The sequence below is a fragment of the Lepidochelys kempii genome, chromosome 25 (genome assembly GCF_965140285.1).
Source record: "Lepidochelys kempii isolate rLepKem1 chromosome 25, rLepKem1.hap1, whole genome shotgun sequence".
NCBI lineage: Eukaryota > Metazoa > Chordata > Testudines > Cheloniidae > Lepidochelys > Lepidochelys kempii.
In genome coordinates, this window is record NC_136404.1 from 6,673,493 (window position 1) to 6,700,837 (window position 27,345).

At 59.4% G+C, this 27,345-nt stretch overlaps 1 protein-coding gene across 2 annotated transcripts; it reads left to right on the forward strand.

The window, feature by feature from the left end:
* Positions 1-5,234: 5,234 nt before the first annotated feature.
* Positions 5,235-25,918, forward strand: MFSD12 (major facilitator superfamily domain containing 12). 2 transcript variants are annotated; one of them, XM_073324335.2, is made up of 10 exons: positions 5,236-5,694; positions 15,615-15,825; positions 18,662-18,785; positions 19,178-19,375; positions 20,472-20,564; positions 20,846-20,938; positions 22,305-22,475; positions 22,997-23,091; positions 23,544-23,674; positions 25,073-25,918. In XM_073324335.2, exons 1-10 carry the CDS (start codon positions 5,427-5,429, stop codon positions 25,159-25,161), a joined length of 1,473 nt encoding a protein of 490 aa, XP_073180436.1. In that variant the 5' UTR covers positions 5,236-5,426; the 3' UTR covers positions 25,162-25,918. The 2 variants fall into 2 exon arrangements, with proteins under 2 accessions (XP_073180437.1, XP_073180436.1); XM_073324336.2 differs by lacking the exon at positions 23,544-23,674 and having other exon boundaries at positions 5,235-5,694; positions 25,073-25,162.
* Positions 25,919-27,345: the final 1,427 nt, after the last annotated feature.

Genomic DNA, 27,345 nt, shown 5'->3' on the forward strand with positions numbered 1-27,345 from the left:
TCGCCGGTGGTGCTGGTCCCCAAAAAGGACGGGTCGGTCCGGTTCTGAGTGGACTATTGGAAGCTCAATGCCATCACTGTATCTGATGCCTACCCCATGCCCAGGCATGACGAGCTCCTAGACAAGCTGGGAGGAGCTCGGTACCTTACCACCATGGACCTTACAAAGGGCTACTGGCAAGTGCCGCTGGATGCAGATGCCCGACTGAAATCGGCCTTTATCACCCCTCTGGGGCTCTATGAGTTCCTGACCCTGCCTTTTGGCCTCAAGGGAGCGCTGGCCACCTTCCAGCGCCTGGTGGACCAGCTACTGAGGGGGATGGAGAGTTTTGCCGTGGCGTATATTGATGACATCTGTGTCTTTAGCCAGACCTGGGAGGACCACGTGTCCCAGGTTAGACAAGTGCTGGACCGACTCCAGGGGGCTGGGCTGACTGTAAAAGCGGAGAAGAGCAAGGTGGGGATGGCTGAAGTATCTTACCTGGGCCATCGGGTGGGGAGCGGCCGCCTAAAGCCGGAACCAGCCAAGGTGGAGGTGATCAGAGACTGGCCCGCTCCCCACACCAAAAAGCAGGTCCACGCCTTTATTGGGATGGCAGGATACTACCGAAGATTTGTGCCCCACTTTAATGCCATAGCCACCCCCATCACTGAGCTATGCAAGAAGGGGAAGCCAGACAAGGTGGTCTGGACCGAGTAGTGCCAGGAGGCTTTCCGGGCGCTGAAGGAGGCTCTGGTCAGTGGCCCAGTTCTGGCAAACCCAGACTTTGACAAGCCCTTTGTGGTGTTCACCGATGCCTCAGACACGGGACTGGGGGTGGTGTTAATGCAGGAGGATGAAAAGGGAGAGAGACACCCCATCGTGTACCTGAGCAAGAAGTTGCTACCTCGGGAGCAACACTTGACGGCCATCGAGAAGGAGTGCCTGGCCATGGTGTGGGCCCTCAAGAAACTAGAGCCCTATCTCTTCGGGCGACACTTCACCGTGTACACCGACCCCTCTCCCCTGACCTGGCTGCACCAGATGAAAGGAGCCAACGCCAAGCTCCTGAGATGGAGCCTGCTCCTGCAGGATTACGACATGGACGTGGTCCACGTGAAGGGAAGTGCCAACCTAATAGCGGATGCGCTGTCCCGGAGAGGGGGCCCCGAACTTCCCCAGGTCACTGGTTACAGTGACCCCGTTCAGTTCAGTCTCGAAGGGGGGAGAGATGTGACGATGTGATGCAGCAGGGAGAGGGGAGTGTTGACCTGGGAATATGCCCTGGGGATGGGAGACCTGAGAGCCTGTCACCTGAGCCAGGAAGGGGAGTGGGAGGTGACACCTCTGCCCAGGAATGTGAACAGGGGCTGCAGGAGGGAGCCTGCTGGGGGGGGGTTAGTTTCAGTTTGGTGCTGGGTGGAGGAACACAGGGAACCCCAGGGCTAGGGTCTAAGCTCCCTGCTCCCCCAGAAGGACTTGACTGAGGGGTCCTGGTTGTACCCACAACCTCTGTTATGGACTGTGTTCCTGTTGTCCAATAAACCTTCTGTTTTACTGGCTGGCTGAGAGTCTCAGTGAATCCCAGGAAGAGGGGTGCAGGGCCTGGACTCCCTCACACTCCGTGACAACTGGTGTTAGCGGTGGGATGTACTGCACCCTGTGAACGGTGCTTCCTGCAGTAAGTGACTGGGGAACAGTAAAACGAAGGGGGATTGACGGGGACCAGGAGTGCTAGGAAGGTCAATGGATACTGGGATACGGGCGCGGAGGTGACGCTGGCCCAGCCTGAGGTGGTGGCCCCAGATCGGGTGGTGCCCAACACCTACCTGACCCTGACGGGGGTGGGCAGGACCCCATTTAAGATGCCCGTGGCCAGGGTACACCTCCGCGCCCGTATCCCAGTATCCATTGACCTTCCTCCCATCCCCAGGGCACATTCCCAAGTCAACACTCCCCTCTCCCTGCTGCGTCACATCGTCACTGGCGGGAGGGGGAGTTAGACAATTAGAGCGGGTTGGGGCTGTCATCCTATGGAGCGTGGGACCTCCAAAGCCCCTGTGAGGAACCGACAGAACACCGTGTTCCTTTCTTCTGCACCTGCTGGGCAGGGCTTCACATGACCTTGGGCTAGCGCAGAAAAGTCTTCCCAGCCTAGGGAGATTTGCCCCATGCCCCGAAAGGGTTAGGGGGATCCAAAGGTCAGAGCAGCAGCAAGAACCCGAGCTGGCCGCATTCCTTAAAAACTGAATGACACTGAATGAATGGTGAAATCCACAGAAATCTCTCAGTGCCTCTGGAATCAGGTAACTTGGCTCAGCTGGACCAAGGCTAATTAAGTCAAACAATCCCGGGACATGCACGTTCCCGGCTGCTGCAGGGAAATGTTAAAAAGTGAAGCCTGCATTTGCACACCTAGATGTCTCACTTTTGACACCGGTGCATCTACCCGAGGGGTGTGCACTGGTGCAAAACCCCGAGTACAGAGAAGCCATTGGATGCCCAACAATGGATTTAAGTACCTGATTTTAATAATACAAATAATACCTTGCTCTTATGTGGCCCTTTCCATCTGTAGGCACCCGTGGTTGAAAACTGTCCTTAACATTTTTTAAATGAAATTAAATCTTGGATGTATTTATTTCGGGCCTGATCCTGCAAACATCGGTGTGTAGAGCTCACTCCCATCAGCTGGCTCATTGAACGCAGTACAGTTACTCACTGTGGTAAACATGGCCCAGGCCCTCAGCAGTAGTTAGGTGCATAAGGGAATTAGGAGCCTAAATACCTTTGAGAATCTGGGCCCATATGCCTGGTAGTGTTTCCAGGACTGGGCCCTTAGATTGTAACTCTCTTGGAAAAGACACATCTGGCTTGATTCTTGCCTGCCTTGCACCTTGTGTAATTTATACCAGAGTCAGTGGGTGTCAAGTGCTGGTGAGCGTAGGGATTCCTGCTTCGGTGTTTAGCACTCGCTTCGCATGGATGTACAAGAATTAGGGCAGGATCAAACCCCTTGTCTCTTTGATTGTGCCCTTTCTCTCTGTTGTATACCTCTGGCTCTGGATGAATAACAAGCGAGTCATAGTGCAAAACAAAACTCATTTAATTAGAACCGTTGTGCCATATTTTTTTCATTGCACAAACACACTCCCATCGAGAGTCCCCCACTCACATGTGGTACTGTGGTAGGGCCTAAAATTATCCATGTGTTTGCAGGATCAGACATCAGTCACTTGAGTAACTTGACTCATGGACTAGTCACATTGATTTCAATTAGGTTAACGGCTTCCATAAGTGCTTGAGAGATGGGAGCAGTTAGAGTTTGACATTTACAGCCCAGTTTGCAAATCACTATTGTGGGTGGTACGTAGCCACCATCTTTAATTCAGGATCAATGTATAAGGGGACAGGAGGAGGAGGAGGAGGAGGGGGAGGGGGAGAGCTCAGTGGTTTGAACACTGGCCTGCTAAACCCAGGGTTGTGAGTTCAATCCTTGAGGGGGCCATTTAGGGGATGGGGGCAAAAATTGGGGACTGGTCCTGCTTTGAGCAGGGGGTTGGACTAGATGACTTCCTGAGGTTCCTTCCAGCCCTGATATTGTATGATTGTAAGAACAGCAGGAGCAACTAAAATAGCCACCACACAGACATGCCTGAGTAGCAGCTCAACGGAGGAGGTCAGACCAGATGATCACAGTGGGCTCTTCTGGCCTCAGAATCTGTGCGTCTAAGATGAACACGTGGGCTGAGGGGTTTCAGATGCAGAGGCTGGGGCTCTGCGGGGTGGGACTGTTTTTGTCTGAGGGGCACAGACAGTCTGGGAAGACAGGCAGACATTAACAGAAGCGCTGGTAACATGGTCCTGAGAGGAAGGTTTTGGAGCACAGTGCTAGCTGGAAAAACTGGCTTAGGAACAAGATACAGACTAACACAGCTGCTACTCTGAAACCTGGCTTGGAAGAGCGAGTGCGGTCCATCTTCTGCTGCTGGGTGAGCCCTGTGTTCAGGGAATCGTAGAATCTCAGGGTTGGAAGGGACCCCAACGCCCTGCGTAAAGCAGGACCAACCCCCAATTTCTGGCCCAGCTCCTCTCAAGGATTGAACTCATAACCCTGGGTTTAGCAGGCCAGTGCTCAAACCACTGAGCTCTCCCTCCCCCTATGAAATAGGCCTTCATGTCTAATCTTTGTAAGTAAACAAAATTCCTTCAATTTTGGCTCTATCTGGCTCTATCATCAATTTCTCCTCCTAATGGAACCAACTCCCAGGGCCCCGTTTGGGTCGCAAGGGTAAGAGGAGTGAGCACCCACCGTGCCCATTGGATTCCCTGAGAACTGGGACCACTTGCTTTCAAAGGCCCCCGTGATTTCCTTCCCCTTCTGCCTCAGCTCTCCAGAGTCTCCCTTCTTCGGTAAGAGACTCCTTCACCCATGGATTAATTGCAAGGCAGCTGCTTAGCTGACTGGCTGGCTTTGAGCACTTCCTCGCACAAGTTCCTTTCCGCATTTGTACCATCAGTTGTTCTCTTACCAAACCTCACCGGATCCAGCCAATTTTTGGGCCCAACCCCAGACTCCGGGGGATGAGTAACGCCTGACACGACAACGTACCAACCATTCCACTGGCGAAACACCACAACTAAATCTGGGCCCCACCGCAACCTCGCTCTGCTTCCTCTAGGGCCTGTCAGACGCCCCGCTGTGACCCCAGGGTCTGTCAGGGGCCTGGCTTTGCGGGGTGCGCAGGGAGCAGCTGTTCTCTGTTTTGATGGAGCAATTTGGGGTGTTGAGCAAAACAACAACAACCCAGCAAGTTGCAGGTTTTACTTTCCCCTGTCAAATCGGCGCAGCGAGCTAGGCCAGGCTCCTGGTGAGAGGGGTAACCTCGCCCTCGCCGAGCGCCGGGGGAGGGGGCTCAGGAAAGCACTGGGAGCTCCTGAGCCGGGTGCCAGGGCCGCGCTGCTAACAACACCCAGCTCTTTCCGCCTCAAAGCGCTTCCCCAAGCGGCTCAGTGTCGCTGCCCCCCTTTAACAGGTGGGGAAACTGAGGCACGGAGCGGGCCAGCGGCCGAGAGACCCGAGGCGGCGCTCGCTCTGCAAGCAACCGCAGCCCGCCGCTCCCGGCCGCAGCCCCAGCGATCCACGCGGCTCGGCTCGGCTCGGCTCGGCCCCAGGGCGGGGCGGGGCGAGCCTGCCCCGGCCCCTCCCCGCCGCCCTCCCGATTGGCCCCGGCCGCCGGCAGAGCCCTGCCCCGGGCGCTTGGCCCCGGTTTCCACGGCTGGCAGGCGGGGGGGGCTCGGCGGAGCGGGGCGGGCGCCGGGCCGTAAAACCCCCGCGCCGGGCGCTCCGCCGCCAGCCGGCTCCCTGGCCCCCCGCTCCCGCCCCGCTCCCGCCCTTGGATGCGGCTGCGGGGAGCCGCTGCGCGCCCCGCCTCGGGAGCCCCGCCATGGCCGAGCCCCCGCCGCCGCTCTCCGGCCCGGCCCGGCTCAGCTACTCCCTGGGGCACTTCCTGAACGACCTGTGCGCCTCCATGTGGTTCACCTACCTGCTGGTCTATTTCCACGCCGTGCTGGGCTACAGCAGCGCCCACGCGGGGGCCCTGGTGCTCGTGGGCCAGGTGGCCGACGGGGTCTGCACGCCGCTGGTGGGCTACGAGTCCGACCGCTCGGCCGGCTGCGGGCGCTACGGCCGGCGGAAATCCTGGCACCTCGTGGGTAAGGCTCTGCCCCGGCCGGGCTGGGGGGTCCTGCGCCCTGGGGACGGGTCTGGGAGCCCCCTTCCGAGGCAGCCCTTGCACCGGGGGGGGGGGGGTGGAGAAGAGCTGTGCGGCCCCCCCCATCTCAAAGCGATTTTGGGAGCCCCCCCCACCCGCTTTGCAGGTGATGGGGGGGACCCCCCAGGCGAGCCTGCGGCTGAGCAGAGGCGAGAAGGAAGGCGAAGCCGGCGAGGCGTTTGAACGCCACTGTCCCTGCGCTGCTCCCACCGGCCGGACTGGCCGCCCCCGTATCACAGCAACTCCCCGGCTGTCTCCCTTCCCTGGCCGCTGCTCTGCTGCCCAGCCCTGCCCTGCACAGTACGGGCCCCCCGGCGTCCCCTCTGAGCATCCTGCCAGGGCTTTGGGTACAGGAGAGCTCCCAGAGGCCAGGGCCCTCCCTGCTGTGCTGGGGAGGCTGAAGCTCTCTCCTCTCTGGAGAAAGGACTCCAGGTGCAAACTGACCCTAAAGCCCCTTCCCAGCCGCCAGCGGGGGGAACCGACCCAAGGGAATTGTAGGATGCCTCTCATCCCCGCAGATGCCTGGGCTATACAGGAGGCCAGAGCAGATGATGGCAGGAGTCCCCCTCCCCGGGTTCCCAGCTCCCCACTCCCTGCTGGGGACACAGCAGCCGACTGGACTCTGGGTGTGGATCTCCCTGCCACAGGTGAAGAGCCCTGGGCGGCTGCCCCCCACTCCCAGCGGGGAGCACAGAGGCGAGAAACCCTGGGTGGCAGCTGCAAGCCCTGGCTCTGAGTCCCCCACACTGCCCCTCTTCAGTCTGTGGAAGCGCTCCTAGCTAAGGACCCCAAATCATTGCACGGGGACTCCAAAGCACCCTGGAAACTGACAGGTACAACCTGTCAGCAGGGATCGCTCTCCCACCAGGGACATGCAGCTACTTCTGGGGTGGAATGTGGCAGCTGTTAAGCAGAGCGCAGAAAAGCTCCCTGTCAGCTTGGGACAGAGCATGATTAGCCATTGAAATGGCTCGGGGCAATGGAGGGCCTGATCCTGCAGAGCTTTGCTCCTGGGAGTAGGGCTCATTTGCACAGGTGGCCACGTAAAGGGGTTGGGAGCCTGTCTGCGTGAGGGGCTGGGGGATAATAACTCCTGCTGGGAGACCACTGGGGTTCCTGGGTTAATGATGTCTGGGCTAATCAAAGCTGCTGGAGTTTGTGTATGAATAAGTAACAGTACAAGCTTGGTTTGAATTGTCACAGACTCTGTATCCTGGGGCTGGCACAGTTATGAGCCATGCCGATGATGGTGCACCATAGGTATCAGGGTAGCGGCCGTGTTAGTCTGTATTTGCAAAAAGAAAAGGAGGACTTGTGGCACCTTAGAGACTAACCAATGCATTTGAGCATAAGCTTTCGCAGGTGTGCTGGGCTGGGAAATACCGCTGGGGCGGCTACCCTGGTTCGAATGGCTCTATGCAGACGGGCCATGCCTGGTGTGATGTGTACTGCTCTGAACCTGGCATGAGTCTACCATAGCTTCCACCTAGGGCACTGAGTCCTCAGGCTCACATTTAACTCTGAGGCTATGGGTTCAATCCCCTGTGACAACCAGGGTGACAGTCTGCTCTTATCAGAGGCTACATCTGCACTACGAAGATAAGTCAATCCACGTTAGGTTGACTTGCAGCCGCCGGTGGCTGATGTCCACGCTACCCTCCTGTCGGTGGTGCGCTTCCTTAGCCAGGAGCGCTTCCACAGACTGAAGAGGGGCAGTGTGGGGGACTGAGAGCCAGGGCTCGCAGCTCGGCACTGGAAGCCAGCTGCCACCCAGGGTTTCTCGCCTCTGTGCTCCCAGCTGGGAGTGGGGGGCAGCCGCCCAGGGCTTTTCACCTGTGGCAGGGAGATCCACACCCAGAGTCCAGTCGGCAGCTGTGTCCCCAGCAGGGAGTGGGGAGCTGGGAACCCAGGGGAGGAGCAGGGCTTCCAGCGGGGAGGGGGTAGCCCAGGGTGGCAATCCAAGCTGGGAGCCTGGGTGGCAGCCCAGTTTGGAGCGGAGACCAGGCGGTAACCCAGCTTGAGAGATCTAGGAGCCAGCTTTCTTGTCAATTTCATGGCTCCAATGGACCGGTGACATTGACAAGAATGACCGCCAACAGCCTTCGCCCAAACTACACTGACATAAGCCCTACGCCTTTCGTTGCGCTGGTTTTATTATGCCCGCATAGAAGGGGAGTTACATCAGCGGGAGGAGAATTTCAGTGTGTGCACCTCCACTGTTTTGTTGACAAAACTGTGCCATGTAGGCCAGGTTGAACCTTCTGCTACATGTGGCCCAGGTGTCTTCTCCTCTTGGGGTATGTCCACACTTCAAACAGTACAGCCGCACAGCTGCAGCTCTTCAGTATAGACACCACCTAAGCCGAGGGGGTGGGTTCTCCCATCGGCATAGGTAATCCATCTCCTCTGTCTATACCAGGGGTCAAGTCTATGTAGCTGTGGTTCTCGGGGAATTTTTCACACTCCTGGGAGCCCTGGCCATACTGATGCAAGTTCCTAGTGTGGAGCAGGCCTTGGAGGGGATGTGATTAAATGCATAGTCTACCACTGACCCCTGCTGTTGCTACTCCTGGAGGCACTGCCTTGGAGCCTTCTCAAATGGGCACAGGGTAGACTCCAGTGATTCAGGCTCCTGGGGTGGTTGTTAAGATGAAGAAATGGGCACCTAGTACGTCTGAGAGAGAACACCCCAGGCCCTCCCCTCTGATGACAAGGCAGTAATGGTTATGGACCAGCCCCTCTCCTGCTGTGAAGGCAGAACCCCGGAGCTGCTGGGGAGAAGCGCTGAGTTAACCCTTGGGTCACATCTTCCTCCTCGATTCCCAGCTTCATCGCTGCAGGGTGGCAGGGTACAGACAGGTAGATACTTATGAACAGAGATGTAGTCAGGCGGGCCCCAGAGACTTGGCTTGGAAGGGCATGTCCCCTGACGCTGCTCTTGGGATGCTAGTCAGACTCCAGCCTGAGCATCTCATGGGACCTTTGCAGCCACCCAGGTTAAGCGAAGGCCTCTCCCCGTTTTAGTGGGTGAACTTTTTAGACACACAGGGGGGAAGAGATTCACTCAAGAGCTCATGGCAAAGCCAGAAATAGATTCCAGGAGCCAGACTCCTCCTGTGCTGTTAGAAGAAGGTTACAAAGAGCCACGTGATGTGGAGGAATTAAGACGCCATGGTTGCACCGTCTAGTTCGTAAGTTGCCTACTCTGTTCTGTACGTTCGGCTGGCACTTGGCTGGCCCCGATCCCATGAGGGCCAGGGATTGTGATCTGGGTCCCCTGCTCAGTGGGTGTAGAGGACACGTGGCCCTTTGCCAGGCTGGGCTGTCAGGTGGAAGCTGCTTTCTCCTTGTGTCATCTCTTGTACTTTCATCGCCATCATATCTGAGCTCCTCACACCCACAGCACCACTGTGAAACCAGGCACCGCTATCTTTCCCCCGGTACCCCGTTGTACAGAGGAGGCACCAAGCAGATACGTCTACACTGTACACTGAGGCTGGGCTCTGACTCCGGTTTGAGCCCAAGCCCCCACTTCCATCGACACAAATCATTCTGACTCGGGTCAGCAAACGCACAGGATCTGGGTCCTAGGACCCTGCTGGGGTGGGGTCAGAGTCGTGCTGAGAATCAGGTCCAAGCCCTGTCATTTTGTAGTGTGGACGCAGCTCAAGCCGCAGACCTGAGCCAGCAGATCTGTGCAGTGTGCATTTGTTATCACAGCCGTGAGACCCGGGTCCTACAATGGTAAACCCAGGTTGACAATGCAGTGTGGACTCTTACGCACGGGCTTGGAAACAGCAAGTCCACAAGCCTGGGTCCCACACGCCCTGGTTTACAATGCAGTATAAACGCACCCGTAGTGACTTGCCCAGTTACCCAGTGAGCCCGTGGCGGAGAAAAGAATCAAACCCAAATTACTGGAGGCCAAGGCTGATGCACTCACTGGTGGGCCACCCTTCCCCCGTTCACACCACAGCACCAGCTAGCAGGAGAGCTGGGAAACGGGACAGCGTGTAGGCTGAGCCCAGGAGTCCACAGTGACCACTTTCTCTCCATAACCTGCTTGGCGAGCAGCCACTCTCTGCCTTTGGCCCTAGAGCCTTGAATGGTGACCAGCCATTGCACGCCAGTTCCCTGGCTGGCTGCCTAGGGCACATCCTGCCCTCCATTCATGCACAGGTCTCCCGCTGATCTGAGTGCCCTGAGGGCAGTGCATAGCCAGGGGCTGGTCCCTTTGAGTGGGGGGCCCTTGTTTCCTAGGCTGCTGGAAGGGGAGTCCTGCCCCCCTTTCCCCCGCCCCCCCTTCCCCCCCCCCACAGCATTTGCACCTCTCCTGGGATGCTGTCACAGCTCCAGCTTCCAGGCATCTAGAAGTGTCCCTCAAGGAGCATCTGGGACTGGTGGGTCATAGTGTTCCCTGCTGGTGGCTCCTTTGTTCTGAAAGGCCAGAGCTAGAGCAGGTGGGCACAAATGATGCCCATGCAGACGGAGCCTGTCCCTGCTCTGGACTGGACGCGCTGTTGTCTTTACTGGCAGCTCTCTGGGAGGCTGTCAGGCTCACCTCCCCAGACTCGGATGTGGGACTAGCATCCCAAGAGGAGCGTCAGAGGACATGCCCTTCCAAGCCATATTTGGGGTTGGGAAGGAATTTTCCTTCAGGGCAGATTGGAAGAGGCCCTGGGGTTTTTTTTGCCTTCCTCTATAGTGTGGGGCACAGGTCACTTGCTGGAGGATTCTCTGCACCTTGAAGTCTTTAAACCATGATTTGAGGACTTCAATAGCTCAGACATAGGTGAGAGGTTTATCGCGGAGTGGGTGGGTGAGATTCTGTGGCCTGCGTTGTGCAGGAGATCAGACTAGATGATTAGAATGGTCCCTGCTGACCTTAATGTCTATGAGTCTATAAGGGCTGCTGCCAGCTAACCGAGACACAGTCTTCCCCCTGCAGTTGGGATTCATAATGGGCAGTGTGGGCCAGGGTTAGTGCCCCAGACTGAGACTTGGAAGAGCAGATTTTGCCCCTGGCTATGCCACTGACCTGCTGGGTGACCTTGGGCAAGTCCTTTCCCTTCTAGCTGCCTCAGTTTCCCCTCCCATACATTGTTAGTCTGGTCTGTTTCGCGTGCGAGCTCTTTGGGGCCAGGACTGTCTTTCTTTGTGCTTGTGCAGCGCCCCACCCAAGGGGCCTGTGATCTGCGTTGGTGTTGCTGTCACACCTCCAATGATCCAACCGCTGATAATCTGGCTCTAGAACCGGTCAGTGTGGAAACTGGCCTCCCTCAGAATACCTGAGGCTCTGCAGCCTGATCCAAAGCCCAGTGTGAGGACTCCCATGGACTTGGTGGGTTTTGGATCAGCCCCTGGAAGAGGTAGGGGGAGGTGACGGTGCAACCAAACCTCCCTGGCTATTGTTAACGGAGAATTTGACCACTGCTAAGCACTTGCAGCTAATCCATGGGCCCCTCCATATGTAGCATCTGGCTACTAGCATGGAGCAGAACTGGGGGCTTGAAGCCTGTCATCTCAATTGCCCCCAAGCATTAGGTTTGGGCCCATCTCTAAATGAAACTCTTGTGGGTTGCAAACAGCCCTCAGCCCCAGACTGTCTGATGAAATCTTCTGAGAGCTCTTTTATCTCAAGATGACAGGAACCTCTTTCATCTTGTGCAAAGCCATTATTCACGTGAACCTGTCATGGGGACACGTTGGGGACCAGAGCTTCCTGGGGCTTCTGGCTTGAGCTGCAGAGGGCCCAGATGAAAAGCACAGCGGGTCTGAATCCTTTCTTGCCATTGCAGCTCTACCCCAGCTCTGGGGGCACGTCCTGCATTCAGACAGAACCCCCATTGATGTCCAAACTCGAAGGCAGAGTATGGCCCCGGTCTTGGTCTTTGAGTTCAGGCTTTTGATCCCCAGGCTGGAATAAGGGGACATTTTCAAGCTAGTGCAGAGCTGATCATGTCCCAAGATCAGTGCGTCTGATGTGGGCTGTCGTGAAAGGCATGTCAAAATCCACTCAAAGCTTGTGGGTCCTGTCATGAGGCCAACTTCCTACCAACTCCACAAAGACTGATCTCTTTGTGCTCCGGGACAGACAACTGAGGCACGTAGCTTGGAGCTGATCACAGATGAGTAAATGTATTGGGGACAGAGGCTTAGGCTAGGAAATCTGCCCATTGGCAGTGATGGTTGCAGGGAAAAATGTGTCCCAACCATGTTAGGAGGTTGTGGATAGCACCCGCTGCATTGTTGGTCAAGCTGCTGCTGAACCTGTTGTTGGCAACAGGTAACTTGTTCAAAGCCGACCAGGCCTGCAAGGAGCGATGGAAGAACAGGTCTAGCACAGCACTAAATATGGGGCCGTAATATTGGAAAATACGAGTGACTCCTGCCACCTGCTCCCCGCCCCCGCAAGTGGGTTCCTCTTCCAGTTAATGAGTCGGTTCTGCAAGGAAGCTGTGCCCCCTGTTGTGATGGGGGACTAGGTGGTGCCAGGGAGGAGAGAGGAGCTCGTTGTTGAAGCGTTGAACTGGGACCCGTGAGATTTGGGTGGATTCCCAGGCTCTACCCTCCACTTCCTGCGTCATTTTGTCCTTGCTGAGCCTCAGTTCCCCATTTTACAGAGGGTAGGGGAGAGGCGGGGGGGGGGGCATTCCCTTTGTCTTGGGGCTCATGTATGTGAGAGTTGAGCTGGTTTAATTTAAGGGGAAATTAAGCCCCCAGCCCCAGTGTGGATGCCCTGGCTCTGGTGTAAGAGGCTGAAAGAAAATATCTCTGAGTTGATTGGGAACAGGATTATGTTAAAGTGAAACAAGCTCCCCTTGAGCTGACGAGCACTCACCCGGGGCTGGGGGTGGGCATGCGCCATGCTGACGCGGCGTGTGCCAACTCTACGGTGTTTCAGCAGCACAGCTGGGCGCTGCAGCTCGGCCTCTGTAGTGTAGACGTGCTACAGTGGCGGAAGGGGAGTTCGATGCTGTAGTCGATCCGCCCCCTCGAGGCAGCAGCTAGGCCGACACCAGGTCTTCGTTCAGTTTAACTACATCTCTCGGGTGGAATTTTCACACCCCTGAGCGTCTTAGTTGGATTGACCTAAATTTCAGGTATAGACCAAGGTCTAAGGGTTTGTCTACACGTGACATTAATCAGGAATGGCTAATCTGCTTTCCGTTCCTATCCTGCCTTAATCTGGATTAGTTTTCATGTGGACAAGCCCTGAATGGGTTCAGCTTCACACTGGTAGCCTGAACTGGTGCCACTTTCCTGTTTAGACAAGGCCTGAGATTGTTGGGCTTGCAGGGCAGTGACTCGCGCCAAGGGTCTGCAGCACCTGGTGCGACAGGGCCCTTATCGGGGGGGAAGGCCTCTAGGCAGTACAATAAGCCCCTGCACAGAGAGGGCAGGCAGATGGACTGAGGCTTGGTCTGCACGGTGAGGGTAAGTCGGCTTAACCACACCGCTCAGGGATGGGAAACGTTTCCCGTCCTCTGCGATGTCACGACTTCAGCCCCAAGTGGTCACCGCTGGGTGGACGGAAGAATTCCAGCTACCACCGCCCGGGGAGAACCCCTTCCGCAGGCGCACCCCAGAGGGGAAGATCTCCGCCTTCTCCGCACAGCTCTGGAGACAGGTTAGAAAACACTATCTTGTTAGGAGGCCATTTGACAGCTGAAGGAGCCAGGGAGAGCTGGGGTTTCCTCGGCCGGTTTGCTGACCAGTTTATGCCAGCTGCGGTGCCCGTGAGCAACCAGGAGCCCCAACATACAACGGGGGCCCTTTTGGCGTCTCTGGCTGCGAGAACCTGGGCTGGTTTCCATGGCAGGGCAGGGGCGGCTCTGCGTGCTCCAGGACGCGTGTTAGGCAGCAGGCCACGCGTGAAGGGCTGTGGCCCAGCAGACGCGATGCTGGTGACTTGAAGCTGGGAGCACTTTTGGCTCTGATGCGTTCGCTGACTGAGAGGCTGGCGTGGGGAACGGGAGCTGCGGGGAGCGTCTCTGGTTTCGCTCTGACTCTGCCTGGAATTGGTTTCTGGCCCCGCTGAGCTCTTTAGGAAACTGAAACCACTGCCCGGTGTGGAGAAAGCCGCTGGGCAGAACAGTGACTCTGGTGCCCGGCGCTGGGCTGGGACGCGGGGGAGCCGGCTTGCAGACGTTCTGCGAGGTTCCTAGGCCTGCTGAGCCGCCGGCACCTTTGATGTGCTGATCTTGGGCCCCAGCAAATGTGCGAGGGCATGGCTTGTGCTGCCTGCTGGCTTCCCTGTTCTTGACATGGTCGTTTTCCTCCAGCCAAGGGATGGAGGCGTCCGCCTGCTCCAGCAGCTGACGGAAGTGGCCCGTTAGCCACGCTGGGCTGTCTCTCCTGGCCAGCCCTTGCTCGCCTTTTGCCATCTCCTGGGGACGGCGTGTGTGCCTTTGTCCCTCCCAGCGCTGGCTTCTTGACAGTAGCAAAGCCTGCTCTGGGGGGATGGGCCGGGACATGCAGAGAGGTGGGGGGTTGGCAGGGCATGGGGGGCTGGGTGGGGAGACCAGCCCTCAACTACCACCAGATGCTGAGGGGTCAGACCCCAAACTCTGTGGGCTTCTCTGGCCAGTAAAGGCCACAAGCCTGCCTGAGAGGGTGGGGGGCGTTCTCCAAAATCCCCTCTAGTGCAGTGCCTGTGAACGGGCTCATGGAGGGGCTGCAGCCAGCGCCCTGTGGGGGCAGGGGCAATAATCAGCCAGTGGGTCTGTTCAGCGGAGAACATTCAGCTGTCGCCTGGTGCTAGAAATGGCGAAGCCCTGAGCAATCCGTGGGCTCAGGTGCACAGAGAGCAGCCGCCAGGGCTAAGCGCCGTTCTCGCCTCACTAGACCCAAGTGGTGCCGCGTCGGTTCCCCCTGGTGTGACCCATGGCGCTGGGGTACCGGCACTTGCTTGGATTGGAGCCAGGTGGCTGGCGGGGCTGCGTTGGGTTGTAGACAGGCTCTCCTGGACCCTTTTCCCCTGCCCCTGGCTCTGCCAACTCCCCTAGGTTTGGAGAATCCCCCTGAGCCCTCACTGGCCCAGGCAGCGTTGCGAGGGCAGGACGCTGCTCTAGGGCTGCCCAGCTCACCAAGGGCAGAGTCCAGCTCTCTCCGGCCATGGGGCTGGCTCCTCAGTCGTCATGGCAAGTGAGCCAGCAGTTGTCTCCGGCCGAGATCTGTGCAAAGGGGGCCCTTGTTCTGGCACCGGCGGCTCACCGTGCCTGCGCCCTAAGGAACACAGTCCAGTGTCTAGCTCAGGGCCCAGCCCCACGTCTCCTGGGTCCTACACAGACTCTGGGGCTGGGCATGGCTCTGCCTTCATGTCTTTCACACACACAGACACCCCCCGCAGGGACGAATGGCATAACAATGGGCTGACAATGAACCTTGCTGGTGTCTCTGGGCCGGACAGCATCCCGGTGCAGATCTGGCCGGCAGTGCTGACTGCTGCTCCCGGCTGCTAAGTGTCAGTAATCTGGCTAGGAGCTTGGCTCTAGCAGAAGGCCGGGCGGGCACCCCCGAGGCAGCCTGGCTGGAGACAGGAGCCCCACCAGAGTAAGCTTGGGAGTACCCAGGGAGAGGGACTTGCTGACTGCCCCGGCAGAGGGCTGCCAGCTCAGAGTACCCACGGAGTAGGAGCAGAAAGACGAGAGGAGTTGGCTTTACAGGCCAGTGCCTTGCACAGACGCGCTGCCCATGGCATAGATCCCGCTGTGAGAGGCGGCCACATCTGCTGTGCCCCTTGGGCTCTGAGCTGCCATGCGGTGCCCAAGAACCTCGGGACTGGTGTGTGTCCCTCCCCTGCTCCTGGCCTCACGTCCAGCCGGGCCCAGCGCTAACTCCTGTCTCTTGTCTCCCCAGGGACTGTCTGCGTCCTGCTGTCCTTCCCCTTCATATTCAACCCCTGTCTGGGCTGCACGGAGGCCACGCCCCAGTGGGCCACGCTCATCTACTACATCCCCTTCGTAGTCCTCTTCCAGTTTGGCTGGGCAGCCACCCAGATCTCCCACCTGTCGCTCATCCCCGAGCTGGTGACCACCGACCACGAGAAAGTGGAGCTCACAGCGTTCAGGTGAGAGGGTTGCACGCCCTGTAGGCAGCCACGGGTGCTGGCGGGCCTCGAATTGGGCGCTTGGTGACGACAGCACAGGCTGCTTCTCCTGCAGCTAAAGGAGCAGCACCATCAGCTGTGAGCCAGTAGTGGGCTGTTATCCTCACTTAGCGTGGGTGATTTTCCGACTGCCCCCTCTGTTACCAGCACCGCTCAAATAGCGTAGTGGGGAGCGTGTCTGAACTCTGTGACTGAGCGTCACCCCTGCCTGGCAGCAGCCAGAGCAGATGGTGCACACACACGCCCCTGCCCCGAGGTAGCCGTGCAGCGAAGGCTGGGACCCGATGCTTCCAGGGCGGAGGTTTGGGTCCTGGAGCCTCCCTCGCAGAGCTGCCTGCTGGGACCCAAGATCTCCGCAGGCAGCTGGCCCAGCTGGGGGTCACTCGCCTGCATGCTGCAGTGTGAACTGTGCACCTGCCTGGCCACGTGGGGAGCAGGGCAGCTGCTACCTCTCTGAACACCCCCCACCCCTGGCACGCGCACCCCTCCCCGCCTGAGGCCGGATCACGCTGCTCACTGGGACTGTGAGAGCCGCCCATGCGCTCCTCTTCTGAGTAAGACCCAGGGCTGTGTCCGGCTCTGAAGGGCGCTTGGGAGCACTGGGGACCAAGCACGGCGGGAGGAGGTGCAGCTGCGTCCGAGGAGACGCCGGCTAATTCTGCCCATGGGATGCTGAGGTGCCGGGCTGTGTGGCTTCCTGCCCATCACTCCGTGCCTTGCCCAGCTCCCAGTACCTGGGCAGGGTCACGCCCATGTAGATGGGTGCAGGGGGGCCCCGCCAAGCTGCTGGACCCCACTGGGCTGAAAGCCGTTTCATGCACACCGCTCCCTGCCCCCTTCGGACTCCCCTATGGGGCTGGCCCAGCTTTCTCTCAGCCCTATGGCTGCTGCTCGTGCCCAGTCCCCTCTGGGGCTGAGAGGGTTAATTTCTCCTGCAGGGCTTGTCTGTTAAAGCCCAGCAGTCCCCAGGTCTGGCTGGTCCTGAGCCCAAGCCTGTCAATCATTCTTTAAATTGCTCCCCCCTTGCGAATGTCCTGCCAGCCTCCCTGCCCCCAACAGCTGTGAGCCCCACCTCGCTGTGGCTCTTCTCCTCAGCCCCCCGGCTTTGGGTCAGGCCTGTAGAGAGCGACCCATGCTCGGAGCTGCCCGAGCTCTGAACTCCCCCAGCACCCTGAAAGCTGCCTGGCTCCAAGCCAGGGTGCATCAGATCTCAGTGGGCATGAGAACCGGTGTCTTGGGAGCACTCGGGCTCTGCCCCCTTCCTGCCCGCCCCACAGCAGCTCCTGGGGCTCAGGGTGTGACAGGGCACCAGCCGCTCCATGGCAGGAGGGGTGGCCAGTGATACCCCAGGTTTGGGAGCTGCAGACAGATGACTTCTTCCCTCCCTCCCTGGTTCAGTGTCCAGGCAGTGGTGCCCTCTCCTTGTCTGGCTCAGGAACATGAGGGCCCAGCTGCTACCTGGCATTACCTGCCTCCAGGAGAGCTGGGCAGGCCTTGCCCTGCACTGCAGCCTCCCGACATTGCCAGGCGAGGGGCCGGGCCTGGGGAGGCTACGTGCCACTTGCAGCTGTCTCCATGGCCCCCGCTCCCAGCAAGCCCCTTGGCGTAGATAAGCCCCTGAGTGCCTGCACAAACCCGTATCCAGAGGGCGTCCGCAGCGCCGGGCACGTTGTAAACACACGCACACACCCCGGGCTGGCAGCTGCAGGAGGGGATGTGCAGGACTGGGGGACGGATGCAAACACCAAAGCACCTGTCACCCCCCGGCCTGGCTAGAGGGGCTGGTGAAGGACCGGAGCTGCCCAGGAACGTGGGGATGGTTGGGTCTGGGGTCCTGGCTGTGATTCTAGCTGGAGGGGTGGGAGGCTGCCCCTGGCTGTACTCAGCAAGAAGAGTCAGTCGCTCATGTCACCCACTGGCGACCAGCTCTGCGGGTAAACAGGGCCCAGGGCTGCCCCCCAGCAAGCCCTGGAGCGGAGGAAACGGCCCCATGGCTTGGCAGATGGAGCATTACGGGCCCCCTCCAGCCTGCGCGGTGCTGAGTCAGCAGGTGAGGAAGCGTCTCTTATCAGCAGGCGAGTGGCAAACGGCCCAGTTATCTGTCGTCAGCGGGCAGAAGTCCCCTCCGCACTGTCTGCACTCGGCAGATAACTCACCACAGGAAGGATGTGGAGCCATGCTAGGGCTGCGGGAGGTCTCACTGCCTCTGTGAGAAGCTGCCGTCTGTCAAACCGTCTGCCCCGTACAGCCCCCAGGGTCACCTGTTAAACCACAGGCACCGGGGCGGGGCTGGGAGGTCCTGTGGGGAAGAGGAGAGACTGGGCTCTAAAGGGGGGTTGGGACCGCGGCTGCTGGACACGGACCCTGTGGGGGGGTCTAGCTCCCGGCAGGCCCTGCCCAGTGTCACCACTGTGGTCTACGTCCCGGGAGCGCCTCCACCTGGTCTGAAGAAGAGTCTCCAGCTGTCCGGGGACTCTGTTCTCCCTGCAGCATAATCCCAACTGCCCCGGCCAGTCTGGCTCCCTCCAGCAGGGGGCAGCATTGCTTGTCTGTGCAAATTCACCCCCATGGGTGTGTTCACACTCACCAGTTCTCTTTCTTCACACACACCCCCCACACACACACACCCGGGCGGGTTTGTGCTGTGAATGTGCCTGACTCTGGCTGTGCAATGTAGGGGGGATGTGACCGGCTCAGATCTTGTCCTGCACCAACATGCCGTGTTTTCCCCTCCCTCTCGTGCACCCGGGTGCCCCGGCTGGGAGCGCCCCATGACACGCTGCGTCCTCTCCCCCAGGTACGCCTTCACCGTCGCGGCCAACATCACCGTGTATGGCTTGGCCTGGCTGCTCCTGCACTTCCAGCTCGGACTCTCGGGGCCAATGGAGCACCTGGGCGAGTCTGACATCCGTGTCTTCCGGGTGAGTGCGGTGGAGCCGGGCCCCAAGCAGCAGAGCTGGGATGGGGGGCCTGGGCTCCTGCAGGGGGTTGGGGGTTGGTTGAGATTGACGTTTCCTGCTTCTCCACTGCATGGACGGGGAGAGGTGGGGAGCCTTGTGAATTGCATGTACCCCACATGTTCTGGATGTTAAATGTGGGGTGGGAAGGCTGGGAGACGGCGTGAGGCAGCGCAGGGCTTATGGGGCAGTTGTGGGTCTCTCGGCAGAGACTGGGATCAGACTGGCCTTCCCCTCTGCAAGTGCCCCCGATCCGCTCGGAAGGGGCTGGAGAGGATTAACCCATGCACGGCTGGCTGGCGCCCTGTCTCCCTGGCTTCCTGAGGATTTACTGAGTCTCCTTCCTGTCCCATCAGAACCTGTCCCTGATCGTAGTGGCAGTGGGCGCTGTGTTCTCGCTCCTGTTCCACCTGGGCACCAAAGAGCAGCGCAACCCTCAGGCCAGGCTGCTCGAGCCCGAGGAGCACACGCCACTGCTGAAGAAGGGGCACAAAAGCCCCCCACGTCCACTGCTGCTGTGGAACCACTGGCTGCGGGAGCCTGCCTTCTACCAGGTACAGGGTGTGCCCGGTGAGGGGAGCTGGGGCAGGGCAGTCCCATGAGGGGGACAGGTATGTGGGGAGTGGGGGGCCTCCCAAGATGTGGGCATTGCTGGGTGGCAGGCCTGGCAGCTGGATCTCGGTATCCACAGGACAGGTACGGCGCGGACAGGCGCCTGATGCCCCCAGCCGTACACCCTCTCTGACCCCTGCCTTGGCAGTGCCCTGCTGGGGGGGAGGCCAGTCTCCAGACTTGGCCTCCCCAGTCATGACAGTGGTGCTGGTGGCTTTTGCCGTGTCCACACCCCACCCCCCGGGACACAGGAGCCCCCGAATGGCTACTGAGCCCTGGCCCCTGCGTTGTCCCCGCAGCTCAGCACCTGGTGCTGGGTCAGGAGCGTCCTGTCCTGGGTGTGACGGGCTGCCCGCCCCTCCAGGACCTGCCGGGGAGCGCGGGAGTGTGGCCAGCAGCTGGCTGCCACTGCGACTCTCTGGGGCTTTGCACAGCTGTGTGGCACCCTGGGCGTATTGCTGGGCCTGGACTGTCGCCCGCTGGGGCTGGGGAGAAGCAAAGCTTTGGGTGGCTCAACAGCACCCCCTCAGGCCAAGGCAAGAGGAGCACTGCCGAGTGGGTGCCGAGGGGGAGGGGTGCTGGGGGGTTCCATGAGCAGCACAGGTGACCCGAGGGCAGAGAGACGTCCCACTTGGGACGCTCAGACCTACCCACATGTCACTGCGCCCAGCTGGCCCTATGCCCAGCCAGCCAGGCCTCTGGGCACCCCAGCGAGGCAGGTGATGACTCTAGATTCAAAGGGGCTCATTATTGGGGGAGGGACACTTGGGGGTACGAGAGACCCCTCCCCTTTGGTACAGGAACCTCTGTCTTCTGCCCCAAAGCTTTCTACACGGGCCTGCGGAACTGGCCTGTGCTAGCCCCCTGGGCACTTTGGCTCTGCGTCCTGTGGCTGCGATGTCCCATATCTTCCCCAGGCGGGTGGAGGACCAGGGCCATGAGCCTCGAGGTCTCCGTTCCTTCCAGCACAGAGCACTCTGAGCTGGGCTGGAGGGCAGGGGGGTGGCTGGCGTAACTGGCTGGCGTGTCTCCCGCTAGGTGGCGATGCTGTACATGGCGACGCGGCTGATTATCAACCTGTCCCAGACCTACATCGCCATGTACCTGACCAACTCGCTGATGCTGCCCAAGGTGAGTGAGCAGCAGGGGGTGCCAGTGGGCAGGTCCTGCCCAGCTCTGGGCGTGCCACACTGGGGGTCACTTCACACCGGGCACCAACTCGACCAGGACAATCCTGTGACGCCCATGGGGGGGTCCCTGTGTCGCTGGAGGGGAGTGGGTTATGAGTGGGGAACACCCTGTGTGGCTGGTGGAAGGCAAAATGGAGCAGGGGATCCCAGCAGTGGTGGGGGGACACAGACCCTTGGGACATCTGTGAGCCAAGCACTCTGCTCTGTCTCTCTCCTCCCCAGAAATTCATCGCCACCATCCCCCTGGTGATGTACATCAGCGGCTTCCTCTCCTCCTTCCTCATGAAGCCCATCAACAGGTGGATCGGCCGAAATGTGAGTAGCTTGGGGGGATGGGGGGCAGTGTCCCACTGTAACTGCACACATCTGGGCCTGCGGGGAGATGCCCATTGGCAGGAGTGACCCTAGGAGGTGAACACCCCCACCCTCCATGGTGCGATGTGCCCAGGGTACAATCCAGACGGAGTCACTGTGACACCCCTGCCCTCCACGCTGGGGGACCGTTTACATGGCTTTGCTGCTGTAGACTCCAGCATGCAAGTCCCTCCCAGTCATGTCTGTGTGCTGCAGCTGGCCATGCCCTGGCTCTCCCCAGCCTGGGTTATATCACAGGGTGACCATAACATGCTCCCAGCACTAGCTTTCCCACCAGCAATGCGTGTCTGGTGCCGCCCAGCCTTCTCCTGGACAATACAAGCTTATCTAAAGCCTGCCATTTTATGAACAGAAACAATATCCCGTAACTTCCCCCCCAATGGAGTTTCCCAGCCACGTCAGTTCAGACACGCTCGGTTAGACAAATCAACACACCCAGTTTATTAACTACAGTGAGATTTTCAGTGAGTACAAGCCATGGGGCAGAAAAGTCAGAAATGGTTACAAGGAAAACAAAGCCAAAGTGCAGCTGGTGCCACACTTACCAAACTAGGCTAAACGCCAGGCAAAGTCTTTCTCACCACGTGCTCTCAACAGCCTTCCTGGCCAGACTCCTTGGGGCAGGAGCCTATCTTCTGTTCTCTGGCTGCTTCCTTTGTTCCTTCTGGTGTAGCAAATCCATGGGCAGAGAGCGCAAAGGGCAGGGAGGCTGTGGGGGGCTTGTCCCTCATTTGATAGACTCAGGCCCCACCTTGGACGTTTCCAGCTGAGATTCAGGAGACAGAGTCCACAGGAAAGGCTGGTAGCGGCCTGAACTGGTGTAACCCCTGCCAAGAGGCAGGATTTGCTGTCTCTACACCGTCCAAGCCAGGTGGTTATCCAGCCTCCTCTCGAAAATCTCCAGTGACGGAGCTTCCACAACGTCCTGAGGCAGGTCTGGTCCACTGTCCTACTGTTCTTACTGAGAGAGACTCTAAATCTGCCGTTGTTTGAACCCACTGCCTCTTGTCCTGCCATCTGTGGCAAGAGAGAACATTTCTCCATCTTTCTTATGGCAGCCTTTAAAGTATTTGAAGACTGCTACCATGTTCCCCCTCAATTTCCTCTTTTCCAAACTAACATACCCCCTCCCTTCAGCCTTTGCTTCTAAGGCTGCCTTCCACCCCTTTGATCATCCTTGTCGCTCGCCTCTGGATCCTTTCCAGTGTCTCTACATCCTTCCTACTCATGATCCTATGTGGAGTCCTGGGTTTAATGAATGTTTTTCCCCCCACCCCCCCTCTCCCTGCCCTTCGCCTCCGAGCAGCTGACCTACTTCATGGGGTTACTCATTATCCTGGCCTTCGCCTCCTGGGTGGCCCTGGACATCCAGCTGGGAGCAGAGGTTTATGGAGTGGCTGTGCTGCTCGGGGCTGGCTCGGCCACCATCTTGGTCACATCCCTCTCCATGACGGCTGACCTCATTGGGAGCAACACGGTAGGTTCCTATGGGGGCAAGTGATGGGCCGGGCACAGCTGCTGCCCAGCTAGTGCCCCTGGGGGTAGAGTGCTGGGTACCACCACCCCTTTGCCATGCCCTGCAGGGAACGGCTAATCCAGGCTTGGAAAGGCGCCCTGGCGGGTCACTGAACAGGGCTGCCTTCCTTCTGCACAGCGTGGTCCGGCAGGGCGCTCGCTGGGCTTGTGGGGCAGTCGCCCTTCCTGGGTGTTGGAAGTGGCTTTAGAGCGCCTGTGGGTCTCTTCAGAACGGGATGCTGGCGTTGGTACCAGACGGGGATTAACTTCTGCTGCAGGAACGAGTTTGCCCACAAGAGGGCACGTGGCTCCCTGATTCTGTACATGGCTGAGCCAAGCTGCGCCCGCCCTGAGCTGGGTGAGAGAGGACTAGGGGGTCCCAGTGTACGTCTGCAGGGGGCCCGAGCCGGGGCAGCTGCGGGAGATGCCAGAGGAGGCAGACGTGGGTGTGGAATGAGGCTGATGCTGTTGCTTTCCCTGCAGCACAGCGGAGCCTTCGTCTACGGGGCCATGAGCTTCACGGACAAAGTGGCCAACGGGGTGGTGGTGATGGCCATCCAGAACTTGCATCCGTGCCCGTAAGTGTCATGGCTGGCCTGGGGCTGCTGGAGAAGACCCCTGCGGCAGGCACCTCTGTTCCCCTCTAGGCAACAAGCCAGTCACCCAGTCCGGAGTATCTACCAGCCCTTCCCCTCACCCCATGGGAGAACCCGAGACCTTCCAACTCCCAGCACAGTCCCCTGTTGCTTGAGCTGAAGAGTAGCTGCCCTGGCTGCCAGCCGTCGTAGGCCAACCAGCGGGGGGATGCGGTACACTCTGGCGGTGCCTTGCCACTGCACTGTGCCATTCCCAGAGCCAGCACGTGCCCCTTCCCTGCTCCACTGGGGCACTTGCCGTCCTGCCTTCCACCTGCCGTGACTGCTCTGTGCCGTCCCAGACTTCAGCGGCTCTGTCCCCTCTCCGGGGCGTGCGTGGGGCGGGGGGGGCCGGGCTGGGGCAGCTGGAGCCTCACTTGTCCCTTTGCCTTCAGCACCCAGCTCTGCTGCGCCGGCTGCGTTGAGTTCTACCACTGGGTGATGGTGATAGTCACCGGGGGCATCGCTGTGGTCGCCACTGTGTGTCTGTGCTGCATTATGATCTGGCCGATCCGGGTCCGATTCCGTGAGTCCCGTATCCAGGAGGGGGGCTAGCGGGGGCCTGCAGTGAAATCTCTGCACAGGAGGGGCTGGTTTGTGAGGGAGGGCGTCTGTCTTCAGATCCTGCCGGCTGTGGGGGGCATTTTCCGCTAGCCTGGTCCCAGCAGGTGGTGAAGCAAAGCTGGCTGTGGGGAAGCTCACAGCTGCTCCAGTTCCAGCCACTTCCACCAGGAGGCACTGGAGGGGAGCCAGATGCCAGCATTTAAATGAGCTAGAAAACCCGCTCTCCCCATCTCTAGCTATTGCACCTGCCCTTTCCCTGGGGTTCTCTCTCGCAGGCATCGTGCTGGGTGACTGGCCGTTCTCCAAGCAGCCCTAGAGCTCACCCCCCATCCTGTCCCCAGGAGACCCAGCTGACCCTGGGGTGGGGCTGTGTGTGCAAGATCCTCTGACATGGTGACTTACACCGAACCACTGGGGGGTAAAATGAAGAGGCTTAAGCTGAGCTGGGGGGCCAGGCCTGTTAGCAGATGCTCCCCCCACCCCATGCACCTCCCCCACCCCACTGACTCGGTGGCAGCTCTGCTGAGGGGAAGCATCTGCAATGTCCTGGAAGGCTGGGGGCTCTAATATGACTACGGGGCACCGGTAAGGTGATTTTGGGGGGCACCGCAGCTCCTTCGCTGAACACTGGGGGTGCTGTGCAGCTCCTGCTGCTCTCTGAGGTCTGGTCTACACTACAGACCCCCCAGCCCCGAGTGGGGTAGTTATACCGACCTGACCCCCATGTCGACAGCGCTGTCCATGGGAGAGCTGCTACCGCCCCTTTGTCAACACGCTGCAGCAGCATGGCGCTTTCAGTGTAGACGTGCCCTCGCTCCTGGGAAGCTGGTGCCTCTTGGCCAAGACCTGGTGGGAGGCAGCGGGGGCTAGTGGTCAGAGCACAGGGCTGGGCGTCGGGTGGCTGTGTTCAGTGCTGGATGGTTCAGTTGGTGTGTAGCTGGCCTTGCCTAGGTGCTCTCCAGCGGGGCTGGCAGATGTGGGCTGAGACCTTTCAAAGCTGCCCAAAGGATTTGTGCACCCAGCTGCTCTGAGGATGAGCAGGGAATGAGGGTACAGTTCCTGTAACAGCTTAGACCGCCACAGGCCCAGAGTGCTTCATACTTCTCTGCAGGGAGGGTGTCTGGGGAGGAGAAAACACGGCCTCCTGTTAATCATACCCCCGCTCCCTGGTGGAAGCCCAGGGGCCCCCCGGGTTAAGATGGACACTAGCGGGCAGGGCCACGGGATGCAGACTGGGGTCTTGTCAGTCAGCTGCTTAGTGCCTTTCTGGCCCATGTCCCACACCTGGAGGGGGCACCTCAGGGCCTGGGGACCTGTTAACCCAAAGGCCAACCTGCGGCTGCTTCTCTCTCTGCTGCAGATGACGTCTCGGTGCTGCCGCTGGCTGGGGCGGTGCCGGACGAGGCTGGCAGCGCAGAGGGAAGGTGCCGAAGCAGCACGGTCAACTGAGCTGGGTGCTCGCACTTGGAACCAGGACTGCGCCACTTGCACTTTCCGCCTGGGACGCTCCGAAGGAAGGGAGCCGGGGCAGGGCCGGTGCTGAGGTCGTGCAGCACGTCGGCCTGTTCCTTTGCATCTCCCTCCTGCCACTTTGCACAGACTCTCCTTCCCCTGTCACTGTGTAACATCACCCCCTGCTGGCAGCAGGGGCAAATCCCATGTCTTTGCACGTGTCTAACCCTAGGACTTGCCGGGCGGCGGCACGAATTGGATCCACCCCATGCACTGCGGGAAGGGGGCACTATAGAAAACCTGTACGTTTTTAACACGTGTTGTGCAATCTGTCTGTGAAATAACACTTTTTTTTAAACGAGGACCATCCTGAGTAAAGAGACAACATTTTGAAGGACAGCAGCGCTGTGTGCGGGGGATTCCGATCTGCCTCACTACTGGCAACTCTCCTGCAAACTGCATTTCCAACTGGGGGCGAGGACCTGCCCCTCTTTCACCCCTTAGAAATTCTGCTGATTGGCCTCTGCACAGGGGATCTGGCTTCAGCATCACAGCAAAGCCAGCACTTGTGAGATTTAAAGTCCCAGCTCCTGGACTCAGGTGACTAATGGGCATTTTGGCTTTGATTTTGTTTGAAGCAAGTTTCCAGCTCTTGTGGCTGCAGAGAGGTGTGAAACCCTTAAGGCTCTGACCCCAGAAGGGGAACCCATACAGTGCTACTCAGGCTAAAAATCACAACTCTTTAATCTCAGGATTTGGGGGTGGCTGCTTGTGGTTTTTGTCTTTAACACTTGGGCCCACAGCGCCAGCCTGTCCCTGGCCTCCTCTCCCCCACCCACTTCCCAGGGTGCTGCTCATGTGCCTTCTCCCAAACGGCCGCCTCCTTCAGTGGCGGCTGCCCCTCCCAGCTGTGCAGCTGCTGTCTGACTTGGTCTCTGTGCCGCTGGGTGACAGGTTCCCCAGCCCTGGGCCAGGATCTCACGAGGCTGGGCATGCTTGTGGTAGCATGTCCCCTCTCCTGGGTTAATGCCGGGCTGGCCAAAGTGCAGGGTGCAGGAGGGCAGAGGAGCATTAAGTGGTGGGACAGGCCCACTGCTCCAGACCCCCCCCTCCCAGGGGCTTTGGCTGCCAGTAGGGGGGAAGAACCAGACGTGCTGCTCCTAGCCTCACTCCAAAGGCAGATGGCTGGAGTGCCTCTGGGGAGGGACAGGGCTGTGGCTGGCAGGGCCTGGCCCTGCACTGCCCCTCCTGGGGGCATGGGAGGCAGGTGGGAGATGGTACCCTGGAGGCATGGGGGAGGGGGAGATGGTACTTGCTGCTTTCTCAGCCCAGCAGGCCGGTTGGGCAAGATTCCATGACTGCTAGACCCAGGCAGCAGCTCTCCTCATTGTGTGTACAGCACCTGGCGCAGTGGGGCCTGCTCCAGGCACTACCCCAATGCAAGCCCATAACGGGGGAAATAGAGGCCGGGGGCAGGGCATGGTCCCCACTGGGGTGACCAGCTGGAAGCAGCTTAGCGCCCATCCGCACTGAGCTCACAGGGCATTGCGGCTGCCTAGAGCCAGTCAGTTAGCTCAAGCCTGTGCTATTTGTGGTGTGCACACCAGCCTGCCCGTGCGGGGCTGTGTCCTGCTCTTTCCATCCATGCCCCCAGGCTGCCCCAGGGGCTTTGAGCTTCATTTTGCAGCATCTCCCCCTCCTCTTTCAGTGGATAAACTAGCAGCTTGTTTCCCAGCAGCCCTAAAATCGCATGAGGAACTGCACACGGCTGAGTAAATGGAGTGCGGAGAAAAACCTCAGCCGAGCATCTGCCTTGAACTCCCAGCCCGGAGCCCTAATTGCATGGCCAGGCTCTGCTTCCTGTGAGCTGGAAGGGGATGTGCCCTCGCCCAGCTGGCTCCTTGCAGGGCTGCTCCCAGTCACCCATAGTCTGTTCTGAAAGACCCTGTCCTAGGCCACCTCCGTCTGCATCACCCAGCAGCCAGGGCTGGGACTGGGCCAGGACCCCACGCCGGCACAGGGATGATGCTGGACAGTGGGGCTGTGGCCCCCACAAGAGTCTGAGCCCCGCTTGCTGAGCTGGACAGATGGGTGCTCTCTGCTGGCACCTCGTCCACGGGGGCGCACTGCCCGTTCCTGCTGCCCTCTGAGGCCCAGAACTGGGAGGGGAAGGAGGCTCTC